Here is a 22,514-nt window from a genome sequence, read left to right as displayed (position 1 = left end):
CCCCATGAAGTCCCCAGGGGCCAAATGTTTGTGGAATTGTTCCTTCCAGAAAGGAAGTTCTGGTCTAGCCACAGTCTCAGGGCCCTGCAGGGCCATATCTGACCCCAGCCACAGCACAGATGTGCCTGAGAGAAAGGGGAAGTGTCTTGGGCCCTCTGCCCCTTTCATAGCCAAAGTAACTTGAGGTTCAGAGAAGTGAAGCTGATTACTTGAGGTCACACATTGAGTTAGGCAGCCAACACTCAGAAGACAGGGCCTGCTTTCCATCTACAGATCCATCTCCCGGGTCCTGGCAGGGTACTGGCACAGAACACCCCTTTGGTGAACACTGGAGCTCAGACTCTCAGAAACACCGATGCCCCACACATACAACGTGAGGGGTACAAACAGCTGGCAGGGGCACTGGGCATATGCAAAGCCAGAGAGCACCCCATGCCTTCTTCTTCCCTTCTCTCCTCGTCCTCAGGCTCTGGCCAGGTCCCCCTGCCCCATCCCCCTGAGGCCTGTGGTCTGGTGTCAACCAGACTCTTAATCAGACCGTCCTGGTGCAGAGTGGCAAGGACAGACAGAAACACAGGGATGGACAGCCCAGAGGAGGCCCAGACCCACCTGGGGCTGGAGGGAAAATGTCCCTGGAATCAGTGACTCTTGAGGTAAAGAGCAGTTGGACAAGCAGAGAACCTTCCAGGCAGAGGGAACTATATATAAGAGTACAATGCCCTGTGATATTGCTCCTCATTCTGGGTAGTGCTGGAGCACAGAGCCATGGCATTTGGGGGGCAAGTAGATGGTGAGGTCTGGGGCTGCAGAGAAGCCAGGTGCATGTCTTAAAGGGCCCTGAATGTCAGTCAAGCAGACTTGATCCTCTGGGTGGTAGACGTCACTGTAGGATGCTGAGCAAGGACGGGACAAAGCCCTGCATGCTTGACAGCATTTGGCTGCTGAGCAGAGAACAGTTTGGAGGGGAAGAACAGATTTAGGTTGTCACTGCTGTACTGGTCTAGGGATAGCGCAGTGGGATGGGGAAAGGCCCTGGACTGGCAGGGCAGGGGAGGAATCTAAGGACTTAGCGACCCTTAGCAGTGAGGGGACAGGGGTGGTGCTGACCCCTAGGTTCCTAACCGAGGCTGGAGTGGTGTCCACGCTGTGAACTAGTTCCAGGGGCAGAAGAGGCCCACCATAGCCTGGGGTGCTTATGGGCTGGGTTGCAGGTCACTGTGGGGTCTGGGAACTGCTGCCCTGCTAACTAGGAGACCAAGATGTCTGTAGAGATGTCACTTTACATCTAGGCATGGCACACCTGTCTTCACTCTCCACTTCCCTGGGAAGCAGGTCACAGTCACAGGAGGTGGTCAGCACTTACAGAACCCAAGAGTGTGCAGCCTGCCAGGCACCAAGAAGCAGTGGCCCAAGAGGGGAATGGGCCTTACCTCAGGTCTCATAACATGTCAGCCGTCACGGCTGGGAAGGGACGCTGAGCAGGCTTGGGGGGTGAAGGGGTGAGGCAGTCTCTTGGAGCAGAGGCCTCAGAAATAGAGCTGATCACAGGCGGCAGGGCTTGTCTTATTGAAAAGGAAGATAGATTTTCTAACAGGAAGAGCTATCCAGGAACAGAAGAAGCTATCTGGTCAATTAGTGTGCTCCCTGTCCCCGGAGGTATTCAGGCAGAAGTTGGACATCCCCCACTCCAACCTCCAGGGCTGCTGAAGGAATCCCTGCATCAGCATGGGGTGGGAAGGCTCCTTGGGCCAAATGAGGCTGCAGGTCTAGCCCCAGGAGCCACAGCTCACTCATTCATTCACCGAACATACATTCACCAAGGCCTGCTCTGTGCCAGGCTGGGGACAGCGGGTACCAGCAGTGGGCAGAACAGAACCAGAGAAACCTCTCTCAACCTCCTCTACCCCTACCTGGAGCAGAGGTGGTGCAGCTGGAGCTGGGCAGGGGACAGAGAATGGAGGCCCTGGCCGCCCATGCTCCATGTTTTGGGTCTGCGCCCTCCCCGCTAACAGACCAAGCACCCTTATCTTCCTGGGCACATCTGGAGCACAGGGCCAAGGGCTGGGCAGGGTCAGACACAACGCAGCCTCCTCCTGCGCCCCACCCCTCCCAGAGGTCTCTGAGGCTCTGGACTCATTTCCTAATGAAGTCCCTGGAAGGACTCTTCCTAATTAAATTAGGACAGTAAGTTCTGGCCTGGGGCCACCGGGAAGTAGCAGGGACAAAGGAGCCTTTTCGGGGGCTCCCTGGCTCCTCCCATTCCATACCACAGCACAGCAGCCCGGCACAGGAGGGATTCCTGAAAGACTGACAGGAGACGGGAGCTCAGAGCAGGAGGTCAACATAAACCTAGCAAGTCTTGAACTGAGCATTGACCACTCTTCGTGTTCCCCCTAAATTAACTCACACAGTCCTTCAACCACTCTGTGGGGTAGGGATCGATGGCTCCATTTTACAGATGAGATGAGGGCTCACAGAGGTGAAGTAACTTGCCCAGGGTCCCCCAGCTAGGAAGAAGTGAAGTACGGACTCGCCCCCAGGCCGCCTGGCTCAAAGCCCTGCTCTTATCTGTGTCACAGTGGAGCCTCTCACGGATGACACAACGCACGCACGCACGCAGGAGCCATCAAAGGTAGGAGGGCCTGAGGAGTCTTCACATCCGTGGCTCCCACCTAGTCTTGGTTAGGCCTGGGCCATGCCAGGGAATCTGAATTTCACAAGCTGCCCACAGGAACTCAAACTCCAGATCCAACCCTAACTCTCTCCCAGTACAGATGGGGAGACTGAGGCCCAGGGAAGGGCAGAGACTTGCCCAGATCACTCAGCAAGTCAGTGACAAGGAGAGGTTCCCTGGTTCCTGGTGTGGTGGCACCGAGAGCCTGGGGGGACTGGCTCTCAACAGGGTGCAGTTGACTGACGGAGCCCTCCGCTCCCAGGACAGAATCTGCAAGCGTGGGCAAGGCCAAAGGCCAGGGAGGGGGAGGCCGAGGGTCTGGGAGAGGAGGTGGCAAAGAGAACAGGAACTGTAACCACACAGGCTGGCAGACCCCTGTGCTGTGGTGCGGCCCAGTTCCTGGCTCTGTGGGACCCAGTGAGGTTTCAGGTGCTGTGCAAAGGCCAGGGACTACTTACTGCTCACTGTACAGAAGTCTGAGGTTCAGGTTCAAGGGACTTGCACCAGGGCCCCCAACCAGGATGTGGAAGAACTACAGGGGAAACCCAGGTCTGGCTGACACTGGGTCAGGAGGCATGCTTGTTCCCGCACCCTTGAGAAGCAGGCGGCTGTGGCAGGCAGGGAAGGGGAGAGGAGACCATCACCCATGTAGCTGATATGAAGTCTGTTCTGGCTAGCTCACAGGTATTAAAGAATCAGTCTAGTCACACTCAGCAGGAAAACAGACAGAAACTCCCAAGTGGCTGTAGTATGTTTTCTATGGTTTAGGCCACGTCCCCTGTGGGAGGGGTTGGATGTCACAGCCCCTGCTCTGGAACTCTGGGGCCTCAGGAAGGGGCAGCTCCTTGCGACCCCCACACCGTGGGCTTGGCCATGACAGACTCCAGCTCCTGTGAACAACCTGGTTCTTAGGGGAAAGCAAAAGATACCCAGAGAATTGGGTCTGAGAGGGATGCCCTACTCCTAATGAGCAGAGACCCCAAGAGAGGCAGGGACCTGCCAATGTCACTTGGCAAGGTAGGAGCTGGGGTGGGGCAGAGGTGGACCTGTCATCTGGGTCAGAGTTTATATCAACCTCAGCCTTCGGGGTGGGGGTAGGTGGGGGCCAGACAGAGGGCTGCAGGCTGGGGCTTAGCGGGGAGAGGCTGCTGTGGCGTGGCAGGGGGCAGGCTGGGAATAGAGACTGCTGGCGCCTATCCAGCTACAAATAATTCTCTGCCACAAACACCCAGTGGGGGACTTTGGCCTTGGCTTGGCTCAGCTGTCTTGGCGGGCGTGGGAGGAAGAACGTCACCCTGACCCCGCAGGCTTCGTATATCCAGAAGGGTCACCTCCCTCCCAGTGCACACCCCCTCCTGGAGCACGCACACCTATGTGTGTTGGTGCACATGGCTGAGAGAGGGCTCTGTGGCTGATAGGGGCAGCAGGTGGCAGTTCGGGGTCCAGGAAGTAAAGGAGGGAGGGACAAGCGCTGGCCTGAATGTCCCTGGATTCGGGCCACCAGGAAAGCCCACCCTTGGCCTCCAGCTATTCACTCGAGCAGCTTAACCTGGCCCTGACGGGGCCTTCCTGCCTCTCATCAGCTGCCAACTCTCTGATGTTAACCTGGCCTTGTCGGTGAACTCAGGCCCTCTCTGGATAACTAACCATGCCAGGCTCGCTAGTTAACCAGTTCTCCTGGGCCCCTCTGCTTGGCCAGCTCCCTCAGACCATGCCGGAAGCAGTCGCCCTGGGGCCCCCAAAGCAGATGGGAGCAGAGTGGCCGGGTTCCTCCAGACCCTCCCAATCTGAGAAGCTGCTACACTTCCAGGCAGCCGAGTTCTCCCAACTGGCCAGTTGACCTACATCTCTCCCGCTACCATTCCAGGAGCTGCCCCTCTTGTGTCCTTGCTGGGTGAGGAGGGAAACTGCTGACAGTCCCTCTGCTTGGCCGTTCCCTTGGCAGGGATCACAGGCTAGGGAAGGGGAACAGAGATGCTCAATTTCAGGGCCAGGTTCTGAGCAGGACATCAGCCCGCACACCTCTGAGACGTGGGCTTATTATCCTGTTTCACAGACCGAGGGATCTAAAGCTCAGAATAGAAGACCCACACCAGGGACCCCAGCTAGTCACGGGGCCCGTGGGTCTGTTTTTGTCCATTCCGCCACTATACCCAGCACAATCATGGGCACAGGAAAAAGGGCAGAAGGGAAAGTGGCCTGAGGAGCCTGGGCCTCAGGGCTGAGTTCTGGAAGGAGATCCTACGAAGTCCACTACCCTCTGTCTGCCTGCCCAGAATCCACCCACCAAGCCAGCAATGCTCCTACTAACCCTTCCCAGGCAGTAAGGAGCTCAAAGGCCATAGGTCCCCCACCCCCAGGCCAGGACCGACCCTGAGCCAGCTCCAGGGAGGAGTCGTCTGCAGACTGCTGTTTGCAGGGCAGGTGGAGCAAGGAACAATGGGTAAGGGGAAATAAGTTCAGAGAGGGAGAGACACTGGCCCAAGGTTACTCAGCAAGTTACAGGCCGATACAGAACAACGATTACAATGATGTGGGAATGGATTCTACAAATATCTGGAGAAGAATGAAGACTGGTTTTGTTCCCTTTTGTTTTCTTTGGTGGGGGTAGGGAGTCCTTGAGGCCAGAACATCGTTGTCTTTTCTCCTTGCTTTGCTTTGCGTGGCCCAGATCTGGCTACTTTGTCTGACCCACGGGGCGGAGATCAGGGGGCCCTGTGCTCAAGGAGGTCCTGCGGGCTGCCTGCCTGGTCGGGAAGGGCTGTGGAGATTTAGGGGTGTGGCAGTGAGGTGGGAAAGCGTCACCTCGAGAGAGCACCATGGTAAGGACGGAAATGGATGTGCTTGGCAATGTCTTTAAGAATTCATCTTAAGGACGAATGCACAAAGGTATACATACAGTACAAGGATGCGTATCCCAGGGCTGTGGACAACAGGACAAAAAACAGAAGCAACTAAACACACGTCTATCAATAGGAGACTGTATAGTTAAGTTATGGAAGATTCCTGCATTGGATGACTGACTAGACCTGGGAAACAATGATACGACTCTACTGTTATTGACAAAGAAAGTCATGCTTGACGTGGGGAGAAAACAATTAGCATTAACACAGCCTCATTTTTGTTAAAAGAAAAAAAATGCGTGTGTTCATGCACACCCGCTCACAAGCAGAGAAAATCCTCCGGGAGGAGATGCTGCTTACGTGACGGTATAACCGAGGCTGACCGTCACCTTCTTCTTTTTGCTTCTCTGTATTGCTTGTGTTTTTCTTGAAATTACAAGTAGAAAATTACTTTTATATAATCAAAGTAATTTCCACTGGAAAGATAAATAAAATCAACTGAGTTGGGGGGCGCCTGGGTGGCTCAGTTGGTTGAGTGTCTGACTTTGGCTCGGATAGTGATCTCACGGTTCATGAGTTTGAGCCCCACGTTGGGCTGTGTGCTGACAGCTCAGAGCTGGAGCCTGCCTCAGATTCTGTCTCTCCCTCTCTCTCTGCCCCTCCCCTGTTTGTGCTCGGTCTCTCTCTGTCTCTCAAAAATGAATAAACATTAAAAAAACAAAGTTTTTTAAAAAAGAAAGAAATAGTCTCCAGAGTGTCTGGGATAAAGTTCCTTGTGGCACCTCAAGGTCAGTGACCAGGGGAGGATGTTGGCCACATGACCATTCCCACAGACCCAGACTGGTAGTTCCCAGAGAGGCTTTGGGCTGTCTGTTCTGCCATGTTCCAAGGGGCAGGTTACATGTAGAGGGCATGAGTGGTCACAGGAACTGGGAGCCTCACATCCCTGCCTCTCCTGGGGGACTCTCCCAGTTACCACAGGGCATCCTGAGGTGCCTGATGTGTGCTGGGCTCTATACCCCCAAAGCGGCTAGCTTGTGGGCATCTGGGCTGGGCCCTGCTAGGGATACAGAGGTCACACCGGGTGCAGCAGGTGAAGAACTCACAGGGCCCCTTCCTGAACCACTCGGGCTGAGGGGCTATTCCTGGGGTCTGTGACATTCAGCAGCTTATGAGAGGCGCCAGACAATCATGGCTGGGGATTAAAATTGCCGCTCAGGGGCCCAGCTCATGCTTGAGGGCACCCGGGGGCCAGAGCCGCTCAGGAGGGAGCCAGTATACCCACTGGTAGGGGCTGGCAAGCGGGATGCCTGGGGTGCGTGGGAAGGAAGCAAGGCCCCCCAGGCCACCCTCGCTGTTGTGACTGGGATGTGTGAGCGCATATGGCTTCCTTTCACTTGTGATAGACTGCAGCCGGACAGGCGTGGCCCAGTCCTGCCACTGACCAGCCGGGCTGCCCGGAGCAAGTGACCTCATCTCCTACAGCCTCAGCTCTTGCCTTTGTGAAGTGCAGTGATGATCCTTTACGGTACTGGCTGTGGGAGGTCTTGCATGAGAAAGTCCTCAGCAGCAAGCACACTCATTAACTCCTATTATAATTAACATGATTTTAGATGAGCAATTCAGGGGCAGGTAAGGCCCAGGGTGGGAGCCCCTAGCCGCTTCTTGTGCAGAAGCCCGTGCCCAGCCCTCATCCTGAGAACACCTTGTTCCCTGATCCAGCAGGGAAGAGAGAGGGCAGGGATGGCAGGGGGAGGGGGGAGCATGGCTGTCTTGATTCAAGTCCAGCCCAGGGAGTGAGGTCACCCTGGTTCTGAGAATGGGTCCCTGATGACATCTAGGGCCGATTTCTGGACACCAGGGCTTTGGTTTCAGTTTCTGAAGCCTAGGGCTGGAAAAGCACCCAAGTCTACAGGGTGGGCACTAAGAAGCCCACACGCACATGCAAGGAGGCAGTCCAGGCCCTGTGTGACTGCCAATAAGCCACCGGCACTCTCTGGGCTTCAAGTGACCCAGCTCCCTTCCTGGTCCTCAAGGGCCCCCCATCTGACCAGTATCAGCTTCTCACCCTCAAAAGTAGGTGATGTTTCCTCGATCATGTTTATTCATTCACATGCCATCCTCCAAACACTTTCCCTGTGCCAGACCCTGTGGGTCACCTCAAATTGCTCAGACACTCCCTTGTAACCTGGACTTCCTATGAGGGGCTATGACAAGGGTGCACAAAGCCATGAGCATCCAGACACAGAGAGGTTAAAAAGCTGGGGAAGGCTTCACGGAGGTGGCCATGAGCTAGGTGTTGAGGGATGGGTGGTCATCAGGGAAGTACGTGCAAAGACCTAGGATCAGGGACTTGCATGGGAGGTTCAGAGAAATGAAGACCACACTCTGATGTCTCGATGGATGGTCCTGATGACTTGGGCTCTTGAACTTTCCTGGAGGAAACATCTTTCCACTCATAGAGCAATGCACCTGTATCAGTGGCAATTTGCCAGGTCCTCAGTTTCCCTATCCGTACAGGTGGAACAGTAATCTCCACCTCATAGGCAATGGCCAAAAGAGGCCTTGGAAACTGTGGAGGGTCACACCTGTGGGAGGCTGCACAAGGAGCACCGTATGTTGATGCTCCATGGGCGTCTCCAGAGAAGAGTCCCTGCCAGGCTAGAAACCTGCAGCCTGGGACATCGTTGCTACTAACCCACTTCCTCCACATCCTCTGAGCCCCAGGCTCTCTCACCCCCACAAGAGCAGAAGAGTCCTTGGGAGAGGAAGAGTCTGAGGAAGCGTCCAGGCTCCAGAGCAGATGGACTCGAATCAAATCCTGGCTCCACCACTTCAGCCTCATGACGTTGCCAAGTCACTTCTCTTTGGGCCTCAGTTTCACCATCTTTAAAATGGGAATAATAAGAAAATAGCCCTCACAGCGTTGTGAGTAGCAAAGCTAACGAATGCAAATTGCCCAACGCGGTGCCAGGCATGGGTTAAGTGGCCAAAGTCTGTTATGTGTAATTCCCTCTAGGGAACTACTTCTTTCAGAATCCCTAGTGCCCAGCATGAGGGTGGCAGAACAGACAATGTAGAGGAGGATCTGAGACTGAGGGAAGAACAAGGACATGTTGTAGGAGCTCAGGAACAGGAGAGCTGGAGGACAAGGGGTCAGAGAAGGCAACCTGGCCAGGGGTGGCCTCTCCACCAGGCCTTCAAAGACTCAGTGATCTGGATACGCAAGATCTCGGAAGGGGGGGCAGGTGTTACCAGCGCTGCTTAGAAGTGGGGCCCCAGGTCTGGCTTCCTGGGGGCGGAGCTGGCCCAGGGCTCTGACTACTAACCCTGGAGCCAGGAGAGCTGGATTCCATTTGGTTATATGGCTTGAGGGGGTACAATCCGGTCCTACACTCTCCTGCTCCCTATCCTCTCCCCAGGGGGCATCTCTCTGGCTTCACCTGCTGCTGGTATTTCCCCAGGGTGGGAAAAACTGTCAAGCCAGCTGCCCAATGACAACTAGGGAGGATGGAGCCAACCAACCCTGAGGGCTACTGCCCCTGGGGGGTGGAGGGCGGGAGGGGGCTGCAGTCTTGAGAAAGCGGAGGGGCTCACAGAGCACAACTCTGTCCAGGGAGGGCCTGTGGAAAGACCCTGAGGGAGAGTCTTCAGCAAACGCTCCCAAGGCTCACAGGGGCTGGCCCTGGGGGCACAAGCCTGGATCTAGAAGACAGGGAAGCTTGGGGCCTGCTGGGCGGAGCTATGGGGGCTGTAGGGTTTCCTTCCTTTAGCAGGCACAGCCAGGAGGAAAGGAATTCAGGCCAGACAGGACGGAAACCAGCTTCGGGACCAACACAGGGCCTGAGGGCAGCCATCCTCTGCCTCTCCCAGGGCCCCAGGCCACTCACCCACTGAGACCAATCAGGCCTGTTTGGCTCATTTCTTCCCTCAACCCCTCCTTGGGTACCTTTCTGCCACATCCAGGTCCATTTAAATGGCCTTGGCACCACATCCACCATTACCGGGAAGCCCACTGGCTGAGGCAATCCCCAGTGCAGGAACCTTCCGACATCTTGCTAAGCAAATGGAGGCAGGGGAAGCAGGGGGCTCTTGGGTGACCTGCAGTGAGGTTCCTAGAGACTCAGCGAAGCTCCTCCCTCCGAGAACCATCACACCTATTACCATTCATTGAACACCTGCTGCTCATCAGGCACATTGCCTCATTGGCACACAATCCTCAGAATATCTTTGGGAAGGAGAGACTATCGTCACTCCCAAGGCCTATCAAACAAAGGTCCCAGCTGGGATAGAAAACTATGTGTGTCTGATTTAGGGCCCCACTGAGTTACGATTTCAACACGGCTCCCTAAGTCCCTTCTCACTCTCTTCACTCCTGTATCTTGGCCTTGGGAATACAGGGTAGCAGGGAGGGCTTCCTGGAGGAGGGGACACCCACACTGAATCTTCTAAGATGGCAATAAGAAGGTAGCCAGGTGAGGGAGCAGAAAGAGCGACCCAGGCAGAGGAAATGACAAGCACAAAGGCCTGGAGGTGAGAAGCAGCAGGAAGGCCAGAGTGAGAGAGAAGCTACAGCTCAGTGTTGTGGGCTCAAAGGAACAGGCTGGAGGGGAGTGGCAACAGGAGCCAGTCACAGAGAGCCAAATGCAGAGAGGTCTAAGCTGACTTTATCCTGTGGGTATGTGGGAGCCTCAGGAAGGCTGTGAATGGTGGCGTTGCCTGGTCACATGGAGGTCGCAGTTCAGAGGGGAGTAATACTGTCTCTCTGATGAGTCCATCCAAAAAGGGGATGAAGCGGGGCCTAGGGTCTGGGGTGTGAGACCAGGGCCAAGGCCAGGCAGCCCTCTGAAGGCCAGATGCTGGCTGCAAGCCCCAGCTGGGAGCTGTGGCCGAGCTTTAATTATTTACAAGGCTGCTTCCCAGCAAGCCTCAGTGCTCCTGCAGCCTGGCCTTGCCCAGCTAATGAACTCTCAGCCATGGGAGACCTCACTGCAGCCATTTGTTATTAAACCTAGGATGGAGGGCTGATGGGGGCTGGGAGTACAAGAGCAAGCTGAAGAAGCATGAACAAGGTGGAAGAATTTGAGCACAAAACCAGTCTACCTGTATACGCAGCCCGGCCCCAAGGAGGAGCACAGAGCTGCGGGCATGAGGGAGGGGGTGGGCGGAGGCTTGATGTCACCTCAAGGGAGGAAATGGAGATCTGGGAGGTCCTGCCTGAGGTCATCAGCTGGTGCTTGGGGCAGCACAGGTGCCATAGTTGGCCGCCTGCATTCACACCCCAGCAATTTCACTTAAACATCAAATACCCATGGGCCAGTTACTTAACTGCTCTGTTCCTTTGTAAAATGGGGCTAATGCAGGTACTTCAGAGACTTGCCCCATTTTACAGAACCGAGGATAATGAGGTGACGCATGTGGAATCTCGGCACAACGCCTGGGCCAATGCAAGGGCGCGGTAAGTGTTCACTGTTGCTGCTGTTACTCCGGGAGCAAAGGGCTGGCCAGAGACCAGAACCCCCGTCTCTGTCCCCAGACACTAAAGAGCAACAGGAAACTGAGGCTAAGGAGCCAACTGGCCTACGTGACCCAGGTCCACAGTCGGGGATCCCACCTCACTTTGCCTGCCTGGGCCGCCTCTGGGCTTCCTTGAGCATAGTCCTCAGGCTTCCAGCCTTTTCCTCCGCTTTGAAGCTCTTCTGAGCTAGGAGCTGAAGCCCCATGAGCGCTTCACTTCCCCATCCTCCCGGCTCTACCAGTGTCTCCGGTAAGTGCCAAGTCCCACCCACTGTGGATGAAGATCAGGACTTAGAAGGCCTTGGTCTGAGTTCTTGCTCTAACCCCGAGGAGCTGTGTGACTTTCCGGGGCGGGGCGGTCGTTTCACCTCTCTGAACTCTTGTTTCCTCCTCCACAACATGGGGACCGCACCACCTATTTTTAAATGGTAAGCCTTGAGCGAATGATATTAGTTACCATCTTTCAAGGCCTGGCTTAGCTGTCTCCTCCAGGAAGTCTTCCTTGGCCTCCTCAATGTAAAAGCTTCCTCCCTCCAGCCTCCATCGGGTATTGGTAGTCGCGGGCTGCATCCTGGCCCCGTTGGGAGCTTGCACTCATTCTGCCTCACACAGACTTCACTGACAGAGGGCAACACCCATTTTGCAGGCCCAGAGGTAGGGTGGCTCAGGCTCTCTCATGGGATAGAAGGGTCGGAGTGACAAAGAGGGGGTCAGGTATAAGGCAGAGAGACTGCTCAGGGAGGAGCCAACAGACTTGAGGGGAGGGTACTTCAAGGAAATGCAGGTTGGGCAGGTGGCCCACAGTGGGGGAAACTCCCCACATGAGGAAGCAAGGAATGACGAAAGACCATTTTTGAACACGTAGCCCGACACAGCTCCTGGGTCACCTTTTTGGGTCCTTCTGCACCACACTCCCCACTGCAGCAGGCAGTACTCCTAAGCTAGGAGGCACGTGGACATCCTGACCAAGTTCTGTCACTCTCAGCTGTGTGACCTTGGGCAAATCACTCAACTTCTCTGAGACAGCATCCCTATCTACAAACGGGGATGACAAGAAAAACCCGCACAAGACTGTTGTTGTACAGAGCCAGGGAGATAAGGTAAAACTAACCCAGACTCGCAGTTTCCCCTTCCTTGCCTCATCCTTGGCACTCCCGCTCTAAGGGGAACCACAGAACAACTCCCAGGGAGGACACTCACTGCAATATTTTACTCCAGCCCTACCATTTTCATTGTTTCAATAGCCCTGGGAAATAAATGGTGAGGGTTATGACTGGGCTAAGAATTAAATTCAAGCTCTTACTTAGCAGCTCAATAGCTCAACTTAATCTCTCAGTGCCTCAGTTTCTTTAGTCTGTAAAACAGGGCTGTTCAGAAGATTAAAGGAGCTTATGCAAGATAAGCACTTACCACGGTGCGGGCACACAGCTAATGAATGGTCAGCACATGTTAGTCTCGTTACTTCCAATTACACGAAGAGAACTGGTGTTCAAATACAGGGCAAGAATGATTAGTCCGAGTGGTCAGGTGAGGAGATAGAGACAGGACGGGAAGGGCCAAAACACAGAACCAACTCTGGGTTGGGTCTGAGAATGAATCCAGAGGCTGACTGGCAAACCCATGATAAAACAAACAAACAAACAAACACAAAAGCCTCAAGGACTCAACACAGTGTCGGTCCAGGTGTCCCTCTACCCATCCTGCCACTGTGTGGTGCTGTGGATCTGTCCACCTGTTGCCCTCCTGCAGAGCCTATGGGCCTCCCTGGCCTGCAGGAGTGGGCCTGTTGTTCAAAGTGCCCCAGTGCTGGCACAGAGCAGGCATTCAGTAACGATGAATAATGACCACCTGCGTCTGTTTCTAAAGAGCCCTGTTTTTCTGTTCCTGGAAATACACTCCTTCACGGTAACTGCCGGCGAACTCACTTCTGTCCCACAAACACCCCAGGAAAGAACTTGCAAAGCTGTAGCGCCCAAGTGTACAAACACCACACTCAGCAAAGAAGGCCCGCCACGTGCACACGGCCACCACGGAGGGTTCACGCGCAGCCTCGCAATCCTCGGGCCCTCTCCAGGAAGCAAACCGTTCCTCCCGGCCCCCTCCTTCCTAGTCTGCCCCATGACTCATGCCCGAGCCGGGCTGGCAGTAGAGCCCAGGGTGGCACAAAAAACTCTCCACCGTGACTAGGCAGAAAAGAAGCGGGAGCCAGCGCCAGGGCCTTGCCAGCTCTAGCAACCCAAGAGATGCATGCGGAGGTGTGGCCGGGGCGGGGCCGGGGCAGGGCCCCTGCACCCTGGGCGCCAGAAAACTGCACACCCTCCGGCTCCACGATTGGCCGCTCCGGCCACGGGGGCCTATGGGGTGGTCCTCGCCTAGCCAATCAGGGGCCCCGGGGAGCCCATTCATTCACAAAAAACCAGCAAGGAAAGGAGCCTGGCGAAGCCCGGAATTGCCTGGAACTTTGAAACACTGGTGCGTTCCGTGGGGCCGACGCAGGAGTCCAGGAGTACCCGATCGCAGGAAGCTAGACGCGTACAGGGACGGTCCCGTTCCGGCCCAGCAACCCGGGCGTGGCGCGCCATCCTCCTGGGCCACACCGACTGGGGCTCCGCCCCCGACCTCATTAGGACACGCTGGACGCCCAGCTCACGCTGGGTCGCCAAGGGCCACCCAATCCTAAGGAAGGCGGCGCCTGGGCAGCTTCCTGGCAGTGAGATCCACACAGGTGGCCCAGCGGCGGCTGCAGCCACGTGTGCGTTGAGCAAGGAGCCCCCCGCCCCCGCCCCGGTGCCTTCCTCCCCCGCCGGCCACTCACGGCAGTCGTCCTCGTCGCTGTTGTCCGAGCAGTCGTCGTCCTCGTCGCACCTCCACACGGAGGGGATGCAGCGCTCATTCCGGCACCGGAATTGGTCTTCTTCGCACTCTTTGACCAGCCCTGCGCGGGGAAGATGGGGGCGTGAGCAGGGTGGCGGATAGCGCAGTCCTGGCTGGGGGGAGGGGTCTACTGGGGTGCAGGAGAGGGGGCGATGATGGAGCTAACGACCTCGGGAGGCCTCGGGCACCCTCGATCCGGAAGGAGGGGAATGGTAACGGGATGGCGGGCTACTCCGTGGCACGACGAGGCCAAGCACACTGTCCGTGTCACACGATTTGACTATACCCCCCATTTAGAACACTCACTCGCACTCACGGCCCATAGCCAGAGATCTACGCAGACAGGGCCCACAGGGAGCCCCCGAACACGCCGCGACGCAAGCACTGGGCGCTGCGGGCACATCCCCCTCGCACGCAGCCCCTCTTTCTCGGCGGCGCGCAGGGGTCGCCGGAAACGCATTGTCAAGCGGGGAAGTCTCCCGGCTCAGCTCTCACCGCCGCCGCGAGGCGTGCGTGTCAAATAAACCCCACTGGCGAGATTCACGCAGCCCACCCAAAATCATCAATGACCACCCCTAACCTGCAAAGTTCCCGGCCCGCCTGGCCCCCACGGGGCCCATCCCCCAGGAGCAGGTGCCAGAGGGCAGAGCCAACAACACCGGGAGCCGCGGGGGAGGGGGTCGAGGGCAAATTGAAGGATAACTGGGTCCCGAAAAGCCTAACCCACCCAGGCCCGGGCTCGGGGCCCCAGCGCAACCCGCATCCCGGTCCCCGGGCCGCGCTTTGTTGGCGGCTCCGGGGCTCAGAGCCCGGCCAGGGACCAGCCTCACGCACCTTCGCCGCCGCGCTGTGGATCTGCCGCCGCCGCGAGATGCTGGAGCTGCAGCAGCAGCAGCAACAGCAGCAGCGCCAGCGGCCGGAGCGCGCCCCGCTCGGGGCGGCCCATGGCGGGCCCCGGGCTCCGGCCGCCGCGCCCCGCGCACCCAGTGCGGCTGCCGCCGCCGCGCCTCAGCCCGCCGAGTCCTTGCCGCGGCGCCGGGGCTGCCGCTGCCCCCGCCGCCGCCGCCGCCGCTGCCGCCCGCCCCGGCTCCTCGGCTGCATTTCAAGCAGGTTCCGTGACGCTCGGCGGCGGGGCGGGCTCAGGCTGGGCGCGCGGCCCCGGCCCTGGGCGGCCGCCGCCGGCGCGCGCGCCCCCTCCCGCGGCCGCCTCCGCCCCACGCTCCTCCCGCCGCCGCCGCCTCTCCCTCCTCCCTCCTGTCCTTGGTCCACTCCTCCCTCGGCTGGCTCTCGGTGACCCTGCTGAGGGCCCGCTGGCGAGTGGGAGCCGCAGACGCTGGAATGAGCCGGGCGAGGCCCCTGCCCCAGAGGTAGCAGCCAGGCCAGGGAAAGCAGCACTGGCTGCCTGGAGGAGGTGACAGGCTGATAGATAGGAGGCTGAGGGGTGAGTAAGAAAGAGTGAACCTGGGCTGGATGGGAGATGATGTTCCCTGGTGCACAGGCCTGTGCAGTGTGCACATGGGACAGAGGTGGTGGTGGTGGGTCAGGGTCTCCATACCAAGACGTGTGAGATCAGGAGAAGCTGGGGGAGCTGGACTGGACCTAAGCACGCCTCATCCGCTCCCACCCAGATATGATGCATGTGTGGAACTGGTTAATGTGCCCATGTGCCTCTGTGCATATTACATGCTCATGTGACCGTGGCTGAGGATGTGAGGCAGGTGGCTTCAGTCTGGCACACGGACTTTATGCATTCATCCTTTTCAGCATTCTCCATGGCGCCAGGCAAAGGGGCAATCGGGGGGGCCTGCAGGGACAACACCAAATTCTTTGCTATGATGGACAAGGGAGGGGACTGTGGCGCTCCACAAAAGGAATGTGTTATCCCTGCCTATAGGGGACACACACCCAGGGCCTCTGTCCACCCTCTGTATGAAGGAGAAGTCTCTGGAGGGTTCTAGTCCCATCTCACCCATGCCAGGGTGCAGAGAACAGACTGGGAACTAGATTTTAGCTGCCTGCTGGTAAGTGAGGTCGAGCCCACACAACCTTCTTTGGAAAATAAGGTTTGAGGGCATTGGCCACTAAAAGAGACAGACTGGCAGGTGTCTAGGCCCAGTAGAAATCCCCCTCTTCCATCTCCCCCTGCCCCTTCTTCTCCATGACAGAGGGGCAGAAGAGGGAGCTTCAGGAGCTGTTAGTCCCAGGCCTGGAAGCCACTGTCTCATCAGCAGCCCTATTACTGAGCCATATTCCTTCCCACAGGGGGCAGCCCCTTGGCAATGGCTGTGGCCACCTCATAGGAGAGGGGCACAGACTCCAGAGAGCCCAGCAATGGCTCTTGCCATTACCCCTTCTATCCTTTGTTCATTCAGTCATTTAACAACTATATCCCAGCCCTGCTCTGTGCCAACGCTTTCCTGGGCCTAGGGGCGACAAGGTGAATCAGACATGGTACCAGTCCTGGTGAAGTCCCTGACTGGTGGGGAGACAGGCCATTAACACACAATGAAATGCATGCACACTTTCCGCAAAAACTTATGGAGCACCTACTCTGTGCCCGGCATTATCTGAGGCCCAGGGATACAGTGTGGAAATAGAGGAGGTCTCTCTTTGTTCTCCTGCAGCTTACATCTTCCTTGGGAAAGGAAAACACAAAGGCAAGAAAACAAAAAAGATCATTTCAGATCATCATAACTACTATGAAAAAAAAATAAAACACGGTGATGTGAGAGTGATGGGAAATAACAGGTAAACAGAGAAGGCATCTCTGAGGAGGTGACATTTCCCTGAATGGCAAGAAGGATGCTCTAGATTGAATGTGTGTGTCCTTCCAAAATTCATATGTTGAAACTTAGTGTACAGTGCAAGGGTATTTGGAGGTGGGTCTTTTGGGAGACAATTAGAACGTGAATAGAATTAGTGCCCTTATAAAAGAAGCCTCAGAGGGATCTCTGGGCCCTTCTGCCATGTGAGGACACTGTGAGAAGACAGTCATCTGTGAACTAGGGAGTGGGCTCTCATCAGATACCAAATCCGCTGGTGTCTTGATCTTTCGGTGCCTTGATCTGGGACATTCAGCCTCCAGACCTGTGAGACTTGAATTTCTGTTGTTTATAAGCCACCCAGTCTATTATGGTATTTTGTTATGGCAGCCCAAATGGACTAAATGCCCAACAACATGAAGAGCAGGTGGAAGGGCATTCCTGGCAAAAGGAACAGCATGACAGGGCTGGAACCTGCTGGTGAGGAGAAGGTGGGTGCATCAGGTGAGGTCAGAGGGAGTCAGGAAGGCTCTGATCACATGAGGGCTTTGTAGGTCACAGCAAGGAGTTTGGGTTTTATTCCAAGCACGGTGATGCCTGCTGTGACAACAGGATGCCTGGGACTATGGAGCCCAGGATGGAGTCCCTCGTGTAGCCCAGACTGACCTCTCCAAGTCAGCGGCTCCTCCTCCACTCTGTGATCTTAAGAAAGTCAGTCCCCATTGTTAAGCCTCAGTTTCTCATCTGAGAAATGGGGGAGATGGGGAATTTCCAAGATAGATTCTAGTTTTAAGATTATTGTGTGGATTGCAGTTCAGAGGCAGCAAGGTTAGAGAGGTTAAGAGCATGGGCTCTGGGTTAGACTGCCTGGGTTTAAATCTGTTCATTCCCTTCCTAGCTATGTGACCTTGGGCAACTCACTTAACCTCTGTAGCTCAGTGTCTTCCTCTAAAATGGGAATGATGACAGAACTCATCTCACAGGGTTGTGAGGATTATATTAGATGAGATTATGTATGCACAGGATGAAGTATACAGTTGGCGCATATTAACCATTATTTATGTTACTATAATTCAAACACAACTCCCTTTTCAAAAACCCCCAGTGACTTCCCAACACTCAAAGAATAAAGATTGAGCCCAGGCATTCACTGACTTCCCCTCCCAAGGGAGATCTTTGTTCATACGGTCTCCCCCAGATCCAGTGGCCAAGATGGGCAGCTCCTTGTTTCTCAACAGCCCACATCAGAGGTTTTCTAGGCTCCCCTCAGTCCACAGCCAACTTGGGCCACTTCCCTCTCTCCCTAGTCAGCCTGTGACCTCCCTGAGGACAGGAAGCAACTCTCCTGAACTTCTGGGTCTCTGGCATGGGGCACATTTGACCAATATCTGTTTCTGCCTTGCTGAAGTTTTCTGTACCCCCAGGAGGACTATGTCGTACTCATTCTTATTTTCAGAGGATAAGTACAAGGCCTGCCGCACAACTAGAGTTTGATAAATGATGCTTAAATACTCGAGAAGGTTAACAGGTAAACCATATCAAGTAATGATAACAGCTAATTCTTACAGTACACTTGCTGGGGGCAAGCACCATCGAAGTGCTTTAAATGCTTTAACTCATTTAGTCCTTATAATATCCCCCCCGAGGCAGGTTGTGTGTTTATCCCACTTTGCAGATGAGCACGCTAAGGAATGGGGAGGTCACACAGCTAGTAGATGACAGAGCCAACATTTGAACCCAGGTGGCAGAACTGGGAAATTTTCAGGGCATGTAAGTTGGCTAATTCCGGGGAGGGGCAGTTGGAGAAAGCCCAGCCCTTGACAGACACCAGGCACCAAATGGACACTGGGGTACAGTTTTTGCTGCCTGGGTGATTTGTCCCCACTCGTCCTCTCTCTCCATCCTGGGGTGACTCAAGCAAGCGTACAGGCCGTGTCCGCTTTTGGGTGTCCAAAGAAAACCCTCAAACCCAACCCCAAGCGTAGTGAGTTTGCCACGAGAAAGAAACAAATGTCATTCCACCTGCTGTCAGCACGTCACTCTGCCCTGCCCAAGCCTCCATGTTCTGCCTCCAGAACTGCTGGGGCCCAGCAGCTCACCCGATGCACGCTCCACTCCCTCACCTTGGCCCCACAAGAACTGGAGCTTTTGCCAGTCTGTACCCTCTGCCTAGAACACTCTTGCACTGTCTGACTTCTATTTCATCCTTTGAGCCTGAGCTCAAATGCCTCCTCCTCTGGGAAGCCTTCCAGCCTCATCCAGAAAGGTCACAGCCAGAGCCTAAAGGCTTTCTGCATATATCTCCCCAGACTTCCTTGACTGGACTTGTGCTAGGTGAGGCACAGATGAGCAAGACTAAGTCCCTGCCTTTGAGGATCTCTGGTCTGGGGGCAGACAATGACAATGCAGGGTAATAACCCCTGGTGGGGCTGCTCAGGGGGGTCAGATTCCCACGCCCAGGTACCCAAGGCTATGTCACCCACACAGCCAGGGTAACAAACCAACGACCTGAGATAATCAGAGCTGAGCTGTAAGGGCAGCAGAGCTCTCCCACTGTCCATGGCCTTCAGTTTACAGAAGTCTAGCCCAAGTCTTTCCCGCTGTACTGTGAGCTAATTGCTAATTTCTCTTTGCCACTTTTCTCTGTATTTTTTCCTCTTACTCTCTCTGGATAGACAGAATATCTTCATTCCTGTAAAAAAGGTATTCTCATTCATTACGTGTACTTATATAGGTCCAAACTGCCAAGGTTTAAATCACTTGCTAACTGTGTGACCCAGGGCAAGTTATTTGAGCTCTCTGTGCCTCAGTGTTCTTATCTATAAAATGGGGATGACAATGTTACCTAATAGTATTAGTTATCTATGACTGCATAACAAAATACACCAAAACTTAGCAACTTAAAGCAACAATAAATATTTATTATTTCTCACAGTGTCTATGGGCTGGGAATTTGGAAGCAGCTTAGTTGGGTCACAATGTTAGTGGTGCTGTGGCCTTCTGAAGGTTTAACTGGGCCTAGAGGGTCTGGGTTGTCTCACTCACATGGCTGGCAAGTTCTTGTTGGCTTTGACAGTATGACTCAGTTTTTCACCACATGGATTTCTCCACAGGACTGCTTGAGTGCTCTTACAACATGGCGGCCAGCTTCTCCCACCGTTACCCATTCAAGAGAGACAGAGAAAGCAAGGAGAAAGTCATAATGTCTTTTTATGATCTAACTGTGGAAGTTGTACTGCATCATTTCTGCAATATCCTACTGGTTACCCAGGTCAGCTCTCGTCCATGTGGGAAGGGACCATACAGCAGCATACCAGCCAGAAGACATAAATCACCGTGAGCCTCTTGGAGACTGGTTGCCACACTCATAGAATTGCCATCTCATAGAATTCGTGAGGATGAACGAAGTTAGTATACATAAAGTGCTCAGAAGAGTTTTCGATACATAGCACACCCTGTATAAGTGTTGGTATTGTTGTTGTTTCTGTGAGTTAAGAGTACAGAGTAAGCCTCCATAACGATTATCTACAGTTACCATGAACATCATTGCTATTAGCTGCAAGAACCCCTTCATGACACAGATGGAGACACCCAGCAACTGAGAGGATGAAGGTGTTTCACGGTTTCATAGCAGACCACAGGCAGAGCAGGACCAACCCCACCTTGGTTTCTTGCCTCCTGGCTATGTACTCTCAGAAGAGCTGGAGTTTTTTTAGTAATCTCTACACCCAGTGTGGGGCTTGAACTCAGAACCTCAAGATGAAGAGTCACATGCTCTTCCAACTGAGCCAGCCAGGTGCCCCCCCCCATATTTGCTCTTTTATGATTGGCTTGTTTCACTTACAGTGTCTTCGTGTTCATCCATGTTGTAGTGTACTATAGAACTTCCTTCCTTTATAAAGCTGAGCAATATTCCATTGTGTGTGTATTTCACATTTTGTTTATGTATTTATCCATTGATAAATAAATAAGCCCATTGCCACTTGGGTTGCTTCCATCTCTTGGCTCTTGTGAATAATTCTGCTATGAATATGGGTGTACAAATATCTCTTCAAGATCCTGCTTTCAGTTATTTTGGGTATCTACCCAGGAGTGGAGTTGCTAGATCATATAATGATTCTATTTTTAATTTTCTGAAGCACTTCCATACTGTTTTCCACAGCGACTGCACCATTTTATATTTTCACCAACATGGCACAAGGCCTCCAATTTCTCAACATCCTCACCAACACTTGCTATTTTCTGCTTTTGCTCTTACTTTTTTGACAGTAGTCATTCTAAGGGTACGAGGTAGTATCTCACTGTGGTTTTGATTTGCATTTCCTTGATGATTAGTGATGTTGAGGATCATCTCATGTGCTTCTTAGCTATTTATACATTTTCTTAGGAAAAATGTCCATTCGAGTTCTTGGCCCATTTTTTAAATCAAGTTGTTTGGTCTTGTTGTTGTTGAATTGTAGGAATTCTTTATATATTCTGGATATTAGCCCCTTATTGTATACATGATTTGCAAAGGTTTTCTCCCATCCCATGGGTAGCTTATTCACTCTGTTGATTGTGTCCTTTGATGCACAACTCTTATTTTTAATATAGTCCAATATGTCTATTTTTCCTTTGTTGCCTATACTTTGGGTGGCATATCTTGGGAGGATTTTTATGTGATCACAACAAAATAAATGCTATTCCCAGTGTGCCATGATGAATTTTTTTCCTGCACAACTTTGTGTCTTTCCTGGAATTAATAATTGATTCTTTTTATTTTTATTGTTTTATTCTTTGCTTAATTTTCTATGTATTCATCCCTTATTCATCCCCAAACTCTCCCTGAATTTGTGTAAATCTCCTCTTAACACAATCACCCATATTAAGGACTCACTGACTCGTGTGGAGGAAGTCCCTGCAGATCTCTGACGACTCTATCTGGACAGGTGGACGGCAGGGCCAGCTGCTCAGCTCTCGTCCTGGACTTTCCCTTCACGGTCACCTGGAGGTTTCTCTGGACTTTTCTCTTATGTCAAATCCCTTGCTTCCCACATCCCACATCTTCCTCTTTTTTTTTTTTTTAACTTTTTTACATTTATTTATTTTTGAGAGACAGAGTGAGACAAAGTGAGAGTGGGGAAGTGGCAAAGAGAGAGGGAGACACAGGACTGGAAGCAGGCTCCAGGCTCTGAGCTGTCAGCACAGAGCCTGACACGGGGCTCCAACCCACAGACCGTGAGATCATGACCTGAGCTGAAGTCGGACGCTCAACCGACTGAGCCACCCAGGCGCCCCCCCACATCTTCCTCTTTTTATACTCACATCTGGATTGGGGGGAACACCTACCCACAGCTTTCTAGAAGGAGGTATTTGAGGTATATTTTTGGAGACCTTGCATTTCTAAAAGTGCCTCACATTTACTCAATAGCATAACTAGGTATTGAATTCTAAGTTGGAAATCATTTTCCTTCTGAGTTGTGAAGGCTTGCTCCAGTGTCTTCTAGTTTCTGTCGAAAAGTTCAATGTCATTCTGTTTCATCATTTTTTATCAGAGCCCTACTCTTTCTCTCTGGAAGCTTTTAGTCTCCTGTGTCCTCAGTGTGTCTTGGGGTAAAATCTATTTCCATTCATTGTGCCGGGCACGCAGTAGGTCACCTCGTTCTGGAAATTCATCTTCAATCTGGAAAAAATTTTCTGGAACTACCTCTATAATGATTTCCTCACCTCCACTTTCTCTTTTGTTGTTGTTTTTTCTTCTCTTTCTGACTCTCTTTAATTATTTCAATATTGGCCCTCTGTACTGGTCTTCTACATTCTTTTATTTTTATTTTTATTTATTTATATTTTTTAAGTAATCTCCAC

At 53.6% G+C, this 22,514-nt stretch overlaps 1 protein-coding gene and 1 long non-coding RNA gene across 9 annotated transcripts in view; one reads left to right on the top strand and one right to left on the bottom strand.

The window, feature by feature from the left end:
* LRP8 (LDL receptor related protein 8) overlaps positions 1-15,024 on the bottom strand; it is an 80,434-nt gene extending 65,410 nt beyond the window's left edge. For 2 of the 8 annotated variants that reach the window (XM_058717324.1, XM_058717325.1), the window contains exons 1-2: positions 14,743-15,023; positions 13,850-13,969 (exon numbers count right to left, since the gene is read on the bottom strand). In XM_058717324.1, the coding sequence (XP_058573307.1) occupies positions 13,850-13,969; positions 14,743-14,854 (232 nt within the window). In that variant the 5' untranslated portion in view covers positions 14,855-15,023. Of the gene's footprint in view, positions 1-13,849; positions 13,970-14,742 lie in introns of all 8 variants that reach the window. The other 6 variants (XM_058717327.1, XM_058717329.1, XM_058717323.1 and 3 more) reach the window with 5 other exon arrangements.
* Positions 15,025-15,192: 168 nt separating this feature from the next.
* Positions 15,193-20,667, top strand: LOC131493487 (uncharacterized). The gene is made up of 2 exons (XR_009252704.1): positions 15,193-15,349; positions 19,784-20,667. It is a non-coding gene; the product is annotated as an uncharacterized LOC131493487 (long non-coding RNA).
* The last annotated feature ends 1,847 nt before the right edge of the window (positions 20,668-22,514 follow it).

This window comes from Neofelis nebulosa, chromosome 2 (genome assembly GCF_028018385.1).
Source record: "Neofelis nebulosa isolate mNeoNeb1 chromosome 2, mNeoNeb1.pri, whole genome shotgun sequence".
In the NCBI taxonomy this organism is placed as follows: Eukaryota; Metazoa; Chordata; class Mammalia; order Carnivora; family Felidae; genus Neofelis; species Neofelis nebulosa.
Note: the sequence above shows the minus strand (reverse complement) of the source record. Positions and strands in the feature narration are given on the sequence as shown.